The sequence below is a fragment of the Heterodontus francisci genome, chromosome 2, assembly GCF_036365525.1.
Source record: "Heterodontus francisci isolate sHetFra1 chromosome 2, sHetFra1.hap1, whole genome shotgun sequence".
Taxonomy (NCBI): Eukaryota; Metazoa; Chordata; class Chondrichthyes; order Heterodontiformes; family Heterodontidae; genus Heterodontus; species Heterodontus francisci.
Window position 1 is genome coordinate 23121910 of NC_090372.1, and position 12111 is coordinate 23134020.

General features: G+C 44.1%; 1 protein-coding gene across 1 annotated transcript in view; it reads right to left on the reverse strand.

Annotated features, from left to right (window-relative positions):
- The window catches only part of LOC137382896 (sodium/hydrogen exchanger 3-like), a 131049-nt gene that overhangs the window by 42695 nt on the left and 76243 nt on the right, over positions 1-12111 (reverse strand). Inside the window, exons 4-8 of the mRNA XM_068055477.1 lie at positions 7234-7312; positions 5747-5924; positions 4445-4665; positions 2640-2842; positions 54-143 (exon numbers count right to left, since the gene is read on the reverse strand). Coding sequence (XP_067911578.1) covers positions 54-143; positions 2640-2842; positions 4445-4665; positions 5747-5924; positions 7234-7312 — 771 coding nt within the window. The remainder of the gene's footprint in view (positions 1-53; positions 144-2639; positions 2843-4444; positions 4666-5746; positions 5925-7233; positions 7313-12111) is intronic.

Sequence of the window (12111 nt, forward strand, 5' to 3'; positions counted from 1 at the left end):
ATGAAGGGATCCTACTTCAACACATTTATTGGATTCTGAGAGATTGAGCTTACTCTTCCATGAAGTTTCTCATTGAGTAAAGGCTCCTTCTGCTGACTCCTCTTTACTTTCAGCCATTTAACCAAAGGTTTAATTGTCAGACCCTGCAAAATATCACAATCAGCACAACTTCATCAGTGAGCAGAATCCACAACATAGCTGATATGAATATAATAAACTCCAAAGATCAGATACAAGCAAGTTCACAACAGAAGGCATTCATACATTAAAACAGTGACTATACTTCTAAAGTACTCCTTTGCCTATAAAGTGCTTTGGGATGTACAGTGGTCATGAAAGGTGCTATAAAAATGCAAGCCTTTCTTTTATGTCCATCTGTGTGCCACAGTTTCCATGCAACAGTGTCTAGTTTCTATTCATTGATACTTGATACACCAAATTTTCCCTCTCCAGCAACCTTCATACAGTACAGACCGAGGAGGTAGAATTCATCTCTCTCCATATAGTACAGACTATGGGAGTAGTGTTCATCCCTCTCCATATAGGACAAACTATGGAGATAGTATTCATCACCCGCCACACAGTTCAGGCCAGGGGAATAGTCTTTCTTCCTCTCCATACTGTACAGAATAAGGGGACAACAATCCTTCCCTGTGTAATGTTGAATTCTTATGCGTTACTGCACTCTTTCATAGCTGATTCAGGGCTTTGCTCTGGATTGCTCACACATGCTGCAGTTACCACTTTTTTCTTTCTTTATTCATTTCCAGTGCACACAACTGCCAAAAGCAAACTACTCTGGTTGGAGTTTTAATTCTGAACCACTTCCTGGAGTTACAGAGCATACAAACTGGGACATGTAGTTTACTCGAAATGAAGTACCAAGTGATATATGAGCTGCACAAAACTCATGCACACCACTTTCTATTACAAAATTGTGTTAAACATATTGAATAAATATTGACCAAAAATAAGCTTTCCCTTTCAATTTTAAAACTGCCAGACCTAATTTGGACAGCATCAAGGGGTCACTAAATTAGTAATACACATTAAACTTGATTTCAGGACTAACAAAGCTCTTGCAATTCAATGCCACTCTACTTCATGAGATTACAACTTCTCACCCTAGGATCCAGCTTTAGCCTAATGACAGCATCAGTCCCTCATAATCCGGAGGGGAATAGAAGGGGCCCCATCTATAACATGGCCTATTCAGCATATGGTCTGTGCTTATTGTGATGGAAACTACACCTGTCAAATGGAAATATATTAATTTCGTCATTTGGAACAATATTTGAACACTTACTGGACATTGAAAATAACTTGTTAAGAAAGACCACAGAGCAGTGGCTGGAAACATGGCTGCACATTTACATTCTGAGAGACAGTTGCACAGAGAGACAATAGAAGTGCTCCCTAATCCAATTAGCCAGATGGGTTTAGTCAATAATGATGATCAAAAGACATTGAGAGTCATTGTGTAAGAACCAGCATTCCACCCAACACCGCCTCCCCCCCCACCCCCCCCCCCCCCCCCCCCCCCGCCCAGAGTGTGTCTAGTAAGCTTTGAAGTATCAACAATCCTCATAGGCGTTGCTGTCTCAAAGAGCTAGTCACATGATTAACTGCTGGCCGACCTGGGAATTGATAGAATTGTGCTCACAGTAAAGATTTGAGGCAGACTTCTTTTGAAGACCAAAGTCTCTCTCTCTCTCTTTCTCACTCAATATTCCAGGGACCCAAGGAAGTAACTTAAGCCTCAAGACAGAAGAGCCCTACAGCCTTCTGTTACCAGCAAAACAAGTTTGAAAGTGTGCACTGGGCCCCAACGAGAACTGCAAGACTTAACTTCACGACTTTACATCCAACCCAAAACCAGTAACTGAATTCCATCTACTTCTTCAAACCTTCCCCCTTTAATTCTTTCTCCTCCTCTGTATCTATTTGTGTATGTGTTTATCATGTATGCATGCTAGCGTGGTTGTGTCACATATTCTTAGTAATTTTAACTGAGTTAGAGTTTTAAGGTTAATAAACTTACACTTTTCTTGTTTAAACCTGAGAAAACCTGTCTGGTTGATTCCTTTACAGTTACAATTAGAGAACAGTGAGCCAGGACTCACTGAGGGGAAGCTAAAATCATTGTGTTTTTAAAAGGTAAACCCTGTTACGGCCAAAGCAGAAAAGGGCTAAGAGGGGAGCCCTGGACCCCTTCCTCTCCTGGTCGTAACATTATGCATTAAAATCCCTTGGATTTCTGCAATAAGGAAATAAAAACTTTTATATAGTGCCTTTCATATCCTCAGGATGTCCTTAAGTTCTTTACAGCTAATGGAATGCTTGTTGATGTGTAGTCACTGTAGTAATGTAGGAAACACGGAAGACAATTTGTGCACAGCCAGGTCCCACAAAGAGCAATGTGATAATGACCAGAGCAACTGTTTTACTGGTGTTCGTTGAGAGATAAATATTGGCCAGGATTCTGGAGAGAACTCCACTGCTCTTCAAGATAGTATCCACTGGATCATTCACATCCACCAGAGGGCAGACAGAGCTTTGGTTTAACATTTCATTTGAAAGATAAAATAGCTTTGCATTTCCATTGCGGAGGGGGTGGACAGAACAAATCTGATAATTACCTGGAAGATGATCGTGAAGTACACGACAATCATGGTCGTACTGACAAACAATCGCTTCTCGGGTATGCGCTCCAGATCCAGCAACGCCACTAGAGCAAAGGCCATAGATCCACGTAGGCCTCCGTACGACATCACCACCTGATCTATAAACGCCAACTGCACCACACGGTAGCGGTTGAGAATCCAGGTCTGAACTACAATACCTAAGCAATGAAAAAAAGTGGGAATATTTTAGTTAAAGCTCAAATCTGCTAGCATTTAAAAATAACAAACACAGTACCTTAAAGGACATGGCCCAAGGAAACCAATGAATTCAATGTACCATGTAACAAGATTGGTACACAGGTGATGAAGCAATGTAACTTTTTATTTATTTAGAGATACAGCACTGAAACAGGCCCTTCGGCCCACCGAGTCTGTGCCGACCGAGAACCACCCATTTATACTAACCCTACAGTAATCCCATATTCTTTACCACCTACCTACACCCCATTCATTCACTCCTATCTGAATTTCTTCTGGGTTCCTGAATAAACAAAGGGGTTGAAACAGCAACTCAAAAGCAGAAGCATATGCCCGCTTTCCTCTGGAATAAAGTTTTTTTTAGAGATACAGCACTGAAACAGGCCCTTCGGCCCACCGAGTCTGTGCTGACCATCAACCACCCAGTTATACTAATCCTATCACATCCCCACAATTCCCCTACCACCTACCTATGCTAGGGGCAATTTATAATGGCCAATTTACTTATCAACCTGCAAGTCTTTGGCTGTGGGAGGAAACCAGAGCACCCGGCGAAAACCCACGCGGTCACAGGGAGAACTTGCAAACTCCGCACAGGCAGTACCCAGAATTGAACCCGGGTCTCTGGAGCTGTGAGGGTGCGGTGCTAACCACTGCGCCACTGTGTTTGATGTTAAATTTTGTTTTCATCTCCTCACTAAGGTAGAATGCTATTCAGGGATACAATTCCAAAGGTCCTGAGAGCTCTGTGATAACTCGTTCAGTTTTTCTATTTATGAGTCTAGACTGAGCCACTCCAGGTTATTCAATTTCCAAGAGAGGCTCCTTACCCTTGGCTTCTGACCACCTACAAAAGATGGAAAATCTTAGGTTTATACTCCACCTCAGTAGGAGCATTACCCCATTTAAAGATGAGGGGGAATAGGCACAGTCTGATTACCAAAATGTCTCTACTATTCATCCTTGGCCTGTTCATCTACAACAATTTAACACCTCAGTCCATAACCATCCCTTCATCTCCCTTCCCAACTGGTCAGTACTGTACCGATCAATCTCTTCAAACAAAAAGGTCAAAATCTAAATTCTGGAAATCTGAAATAATAATAGAAAATGTGAGAAACACTCAGCAGGTTAGAGAGCATCTATAGAGAAAGAAACACAGTTAGTGTTGATGACCTTTCATCAGAACGAGAAGATGTTAGAGATGAACATCTTTTCAGCAAGTACTGAGCCAGGGAAAAGGGATAGGAAAAGAATAAAAAGATCTACTCTATCACAGAGGAATGGTCACTGAGCTAAAGTGTTAATTGTGTTTTTCTCTCCACAGATGCTGCCTGACCTGTTAAGTGTTTCCTTCAAAAAGGAGCTGGGTAAACATCTAATTTGGTAAGATTCTGCACCATATGAGAGGAAAAGTTGGGATGGTTAATTTAAAAAAAACTGTAGAGCTAACTTATTTAAATCAAAATTGCTTTTTTCATATCTTAACCAATTTCTACTGATCTTGGATGACTGCAAGAGCATTTGATTAATCAACAGCCTTTTGATCTTCAAGTACGCACCAATGACTCTGTAGACAGAGATGAAGACCAGTGTGAAAAGGATAAAGGCTGTGTTCCATGTCCATATATCAGTGTCCACTGCAGAGACTCCCAAAAACATGAAGATAATGGTCTCTGCTCCACTTGCCAGCATTTTCATCATATACCTGACAGTGGTGATAGACTGCTCGCAGAGGTTGGCCTTCACATACTTCTGACAGCAAACGCCACAGAATGCAATACTGGTGGAAATGAACCACAGATGTGTAAAGATAGGAGAACTGAAGCAAAAACTCAATACCATTTCCCTTAATAAAACACGCAAGAATATTGGTCACATTTTCCCTTTGCTCTCCTATCTGGCCAACCTGAGCAACACAACTCCTGCAGTTGAGACCCAAGAGAGTAATCTTGAACCTCCAGAAGTGCAGCTGCTGAGTCTGAGTGGCCTGTTCCTAGGCCTCCTGCCATTGCTGCTGTTTAGCCAGTCCCCAGGGAGCCCTGGAACAACAACTGCCCACCTACATGGAGGAACCTAGCCCTTGCCCAGCTACTCCTAATACTGAATAATTGAACTGACTGAAGATACAACCTAGAACCCTACCACTCCAACGTACTGTACACTGGTGTTCCAGCTAACAAGAGGAGAGAGCCTGAGGCCAATTCAAGAGTCCTCACTGAAATTTCCTCACAGATTTCTCAAAAGGAGGCTGAGCAAGCCCCAGCAGCTCGTGGCTTCTCAGCATAGAAGAGAGGAATGCCTATTTTTCTCTGGAATTATTCTATTAATTGTCATTTTCTTAGAAACCATACACATTTCAAGTATGCGTATTCCCATAATTTTAACAACGCGTTCTTGAATTGAGGGGCTCCAGGTGGAACATGTACAAGGCACGCTCACCCAATTGACCAATCTCCACATGTGAATGGACATTGGCAGGGAGCAACAGAGCCAAACCCGATCCTGTGCTCACCCATCATCCAGACCACCTCCATTTCCAGCAAGAATCACTGGGTAGTGATCAGTCACTGCAAACTCTCTCCACAGGAGTTCAGCTACACCATGGCTGATTATAGCAGCCATACTGCAACTCCAATTGAGATTAGCTGACTCAGTACAAAGTGGGAATTGAACCTAGAACCTTCTAGCTTCAACTTTACTGACTAAGCCAGGAGAGCCCCTCCTTCCCCTTTCTGTTGGGTGTCCCCAGAGCCATTGCTAATCCACTGCTGAAGATGTAGACAGATGCCCTCTCTGCTGTTAACTACAGGTAGGAGAGAGAACAGCACATTCAACATTGAACAGTTTAAAAATATACTTACGCTAAAATAGCCGAAAGGGAAAGCATCTCTGCAGTGAGGTAGGACAGGTATGAAATGACAAAGACAAATCCAGGTTCGATCACTCTTACGTGCTTGGTGAATCTGGTAACCAGGGACAATATGAATGCAAAGATGATGCCAATGGCAGTTCCACCCAAACTTACAACAAAGAAAGAAACTAGAAGAAAAGAAACAAACAATTCAATTTAAAACTGTTACTCTGATGTCAAATATGTCAAAGTATGAAAAAGGACACTAATATAATCAACATATGACTGGATACCGGATAGCAATAACAACAACTTGCATTTACATAGTACCTTTAATGTAGTAAAATGTTCCAAGGCACTTCACAGATGTGTTACCAAAATAAATTTGACACCAAGTCACCTAAGGTAATGTTTGGGCAAATGACCAAAAATGTGGTCAAACGGGTAGGTTTTAAGGACTGCCTTGTAGAAGGGGAGGTACAGCGGCAAAAGGTTTAGGGAGATAATTTCAGAGCTTAGGAGTTTGATGGCTGAAGACACAGCGACCATGGTGGAGCAATCAGAATCAGGTATGCACAAAAGGCCAGCATTGGAGGAGCAGAGGTATCTTGGAGGGTTGTACGGCTAGAGGAGGGTACTGAGATAGGGAGGTGCAAGGCCATGGAGGGATTTGAAAACAAGGATGAGAATTTTAAAATCAAAGTGTTACTTAACTGGGAGCCAATGTCGGTCAGCGAGTGCAGGTATGATGAGCGGACAGGACTAGGTGCAACTTAGGATACGGGCAGCAGAGTCTTGGGTGAGCTTATATTTATGGAAGGTGGAAGTTCGGAGGCAGACAAGGTGTGCACTGGAGTAGTCATGTTTAGAGATAACAAAGGCATGGATGAGGGTTTCAGCAGAAGATGAGCTGAGGCAAGGTTGGAGTTGGACACTTTTACAGCGGTGGAACTAGGTGGTCTTAGTGATGACGCGGATATGTGGAAGCTCATCTCATGGTCAGATATGATACCAAGGTCATGAACAGTCTGGTTCAGCCCCAGACAGTTACCAGGTAAAGGGATGGAGTCAGTAGCTAAGGATCAGAGTTTGTTGAGAGGACTAAAGACAATGTCTTCAGTCTTCCCGGTATTTACTTTTAAGAGTGTCAGCCTTAGGTCAGTGGTAGCACGGTCAGCTCTCTGAGTTAAGAGATTGTGGGTTCAAGTCCCATTCCAGAGACTTAAGAACATAATCGAGACTGGCGCTCCAGCACAGTCCTGAGGGAGTGCTGCATTGTTGGAGCTGCCAATGCTTATGCCCATCCTGAGATTGATTTGACTAAGTAGCTTGCTGGGCCACATCAGAAGGCAGTTAAAAATCGCCCGAGTTGGTGGGGGACTGGACTCAAATGTGGTCTGGACTGCGTTAAGCACAGCATATTTCCTTTTCCATAAAGGGCATAAAGTGAACCGGTGGGGTTTTATTGTCTTCCTTATGCTTAGTAGCGCATCATACCTATGCCTTTGAAATAGTCCAGGCCTTGAATGTTCCCTGCTCCAACTGCAACAAATGAGTCAAGGACATTGTACAGCACCTAAAAAAGGGGAAAGAAATATAGTCGAGATCAACTGAGGTTGCAGGAAGAATACTTTATAGAGCCTTCCTGTTCTGTTATGAAAAGGCCCAGGATTAAGACATCATAATTTCCATTATAGGATTTCACATCTTAAATATTCAATGTGAGAGATTCATGCCTGCATGTATACCATACAAACGTCTAATGCAAAAAAATACATCCTTCCTGGGACATCCTTTAAGGTACAATTGGCACCAATGCTCCCTCTAGTTGTTATTCTTTGAATGCACTGCTGATTTCTTTAAGTGCGCATCGCCTTTACATCCTTTTGCGTGGCCACGCATGCGTAGTAACTCAAAGGAACCGACTTGTGTGTGGCCTGAACTGGGGCTTTCGGATTGCTGCACAGCTACACAGCCGTGCAGCTTAGAGGGAACATTGGTTGGGTCCACTCACAATAGAAAGACTCTTAGTTGGGAGGGCAAAAAAAAAAAATCAGCAGAAACAGGTGAAGTTACAAGAAGTTCATGGGAACAGGAGGACGTTATTCAGTCCCTCAAGATTATTCCATCTTTCAATTAGACCACGGGTGATTGGTATCTTAACTCCATCTACCCACCTTGGTTCCCTAACTCTTAATATCCTTGCACAACCAACAACCCTTCAATCTCAGTTTTGAAAATTCAAATTGACCTAACTTCAACAGCTTTGTGGAGGAGAGGAAAAGAGATTGGGTGGGGGCAAGGAACTAAGTTAAATCCCACAGTGATCTGGGAAAACCCTTACCTCCAGACTTCCCCATCCAGAAATTTCCCTCACCCAACTCCACCAACACTCCCGGTCTCTTCATGACCCCAAGTAAACATCAAGCCCATAACTAACAGAACAGCATCATCCACAGTCCTCCACAACTCCCCCACCAACCCCATGCAGTCTTATAGTAGATATCCCACATGTCCCAGTGTCATGCCGGGCCCCCACCTGCCAAGAACGAGGCATTTTAATTTTGCCACATGGACATTAATTTTTAAACTGTTGCTGGGAAGAAGAGAAGATCTGCTACAAGGGACTGCCAGACATTTAGCTGGAGGACATTTGCATACCACTAGGGACAAGAGAGGTTACTTCCCTTATCACTTAACCTAAAATGGACTCTGATCACCAGGTATTGTTGTACAAGAGGAGACATTCCAGGGTCTGCTAGGATAATAGACTCCACAAGCACAAAAGTTGTTGAATCAGTTGGTCACATGACTAACCTGCCGGCCAACTTGGGAGTTTTTGAATTATGCACAGAGAGTTTGAACTGAGAGACTGTTTGCTCCTGGACTGAGAAGACCTCTCCTGTCAGCTCCCATCTTTTTCTTACAAGCCTCTGGACCCACAAAAGACGCGTGAACCTCAAGAGAGAAAAGTGTCCTACATCGAACAAGGTTTAAGAAGAATACTGGGCCCCAACGAAAAGCAAGACCTACCTACAATCAATGACTCTACAGTGAACACGGAGAACAGTAACCAAAACCATTTTCAGATACTGCCTAAAACATTTCCATTTTTATCCCTTCTACTTTTCTATCTCTATCTGCATGTGTGGTTATTGCGTATGCTTGCTAGCATGGGCACGTCGTGTATCCGTAGGCATTGACTGAATTAGAATTTAAGGCTGGAATTTTATGCCACCCCAAGGAGCGGGATGGTGGCGGGGGGTGGCGTAAAATGGAGAGGGGGGCTCCGAGAGCCCTTCCCGACCCGCTCCCGCCTCCACCGCCACTTTATGTAGGGCGGCAGCGGCAAAAATTGGCCCGCCCGCCCCAGGTAAATCAGGACCCTTAAGTGGCCACTTAATAGCCTTCGCCCACCTGTACGCAGATTTTACACACGGCAAGCGGGCGTCCTAGACCCGAGAGAAGCCACCTGGCAAAGGCAGGCAGCTCTCCGACAGCCCGGGGGGTGCCCTCATGATCAGGCACCCTGTGCCTGATGGAGGGCTGCCCTCGCTACCCCAACCACCCCCAACATCCAACACGCCCCGCGTTCCCCCAACTGACCACTTTTATCTCACTGGGGTCTGACTGATTACTCCCGGCAAGGCAACAAAAACCTACCTGCCTTCCAGGCTCCCCAGCATCTTTACTTCTGGCTGGGCTCTAGTGCCAGCAGTGGCCACCACTCCCAGTGGTGCTGCTGGGACAGAGAACTGCCGGCCCGCTGATTGGCCGGCAGCTCCATTAGGCAGGACTTCCTACCTCAAGCGGGTGGAAGTCCCACCTCAGACTAATTGAAGACCCGCAAAATACGGGTCAGATCCCCAGGCTAGGCTGAAGCGGGTTCGCCACCGACTTTTCAGTCAGTGGCCGGCTCCCATCCGTCTAGGGTAAAATCCAGCCCTAAGTTTAATAAATTTCAACCTTTCTTCTTTAAACCTAAAACCTGTTTGGCTGGTTTCTTTGCCTTATAATTGGAACGCAGTGAAAAAGGATTCACCAAGGGGAAGCTAAAAACACATTGTGTTTAAAATTAAACCCTGTTACGGTAAGACCAGGTGAAGCCTGAGCGGGAACCTTAGACCCCTTTCTTACCTGGTCATAACACCAGTATCAGCCCTGTTGCCGACAGGAGAGTAGTCTCAGTGACCGGTGTGTTTATGTGCATGCAATTAACTACTTCACCTAACTAGCTTGGCTGAGCTGATAGACCTCTCATTCTCCTGAGCATAAGCCCCAGTCCAGCATTGAAGCAACTAATCTGAGCAGACACTTCAGCGCACTACTGCAGGAGTGCTGCATTGTTAGAGGTGCCATATTTTAGATGAAATGTTGAAACTGAGGGCCATTCTGCCTGTTTCACTGGCTCAGGTGGACATAATAGATCCCACGGCACTCTCTGAAAAGGATCAAGGGAAATGTTTTGCCCCCTTTCCTGGCTAACAGTCTCAGCCAATATCATCATCTGTACATTTCATGATTCCTACATTACAACAGGGACAACACTTCAAAAGTACTTCATTCAGACTTCCCAGGTCATGAAAGGCACAATATAACTACCAGTACTTTTTTTCTTTGTTTTTGGGACCTTGATGTGCACAAATTGGCTGCCACATTTGCTTACGTAACAGGGTTTGCGTATCAACCGTAACTGAGCATTTAGGAGCACGTTAAGACATGATAAATCCAAGCTTTCTTACCAACTATGAACAATTTTCAAGGTTGGGCATCTGATGACAGGTGTATCCAGATTTGTGTAAAATATGAAAAATGCACCTTGCCATTGTAATTTGCCTGTTCATATCTTAACAATGAGGAAAGCTACTGCAACACTCTTAAAAAAAAATTCTTGTACTAGTGTTTTGACTATAGTTGTCACTAGGGGGCACTAAAACCACGCATTTCAAGACACCAGGTTTGACTTGTACAAACAATAGCCATTTACACTAAAGTGTCAGTTTGGAATATGTGCTCAAGTCTTTGAACCCACGACCTTCAGATTCAGAGGCAAGAATGCTACCAACGACTATAGATTGCGGCGTATAAGTTGGCCTTTGAAGTCTCCAACTATCATTCCAAAAACAATGGTTGATTTATACGCCAAGTATCACATGTGATCCAACGGTGGTGGTCAGCATTTTTAAATGAGAAAAAATGCTAACACCGGTAATTCATATTAAATCAATGTGGCACGGTTCATTGAATAAAGTAATTCTGCAAAGATACCTTTAACCACAAGCAAAGCATTTTAAAACCCACCAAATTCATTTTCTTTGGCATCCGACGCAAAGAGTTCATCAAATTTCACTCAGTCATTTTGGCTACGGCATGGAACAGCAGGACAATTACGGCGCAGAAGGAGGCCATTCAGCCCATCATGTCTGTGCCAGCCGAAAAAACTAGCCGCCCAGTCTATTCTCACACGCCACCACCTCCCCATCATTTTGAGGATCACACTCAGGATCAGATGTGACGCTCAGTTTCACAATCATCCCTCCACAACTAATTATCTTCCTCATCATCTATTGAATTGGATATTCCGCATTTTCTGAACAATCTGATGACAGGTTGTGCTCCAATAGCATCCCATGATTTGATGACGAAATCACACAAAACATCAATCAGGGCAGCACGCATATTTCCACTCTTTGTGAAGGAGTTTTCTCACTCAACCATTCAGCTATTCTATCCAGTGTGAACATGATCTTTGATTGGCTGTTGAGGCACACATCCAAAGGTTGAACTACGGGCGTTAGACACCCCCCCCCCCCCCCCCCGATATAACTGTAATGTGGGTGATATTTCTTCTCAGGCACCTCTTGATCTCATTGGTTATACGGGGCTGGATTTTACATAAAAGATGGCATCCCGCACGTGCAGCTTTCACTCCGCGGAGCTGCCACAATATTGTATATGGCGACTCATTAACATAGCGAGTCATCCCCAGCAACGGTGTCTGGTGCCACTGTGGAGGCACCCGTGCCAGTTTTAAAGGGCTTAGAGCCCTTACTGACAGCTTACATTATTAAAGAGGCAGTGCATGTGAACTTATTAAAAATAATTGCAGAAATATTCCCAGCCCCTCTCAACCCCCAATAGAATTACATATCATTCCTGCCCTTCTCCCCCCCTGAAATTATTACCTTGAATATATGGCCCCGCAAAGTTCAGAACCTTTTATCTTTACCTCTTCCCACCACCTCCTAGACCAATCAAATAAGGTTGACCCTGCTCCCACCTCCCGCACTGATAAACTTACCTCCTTCCCCCCTCCCCACATGTATCACGCCTTGTTTCTCCGAACGGGGATCCAAAGGCACGTTAGTGCCAGAT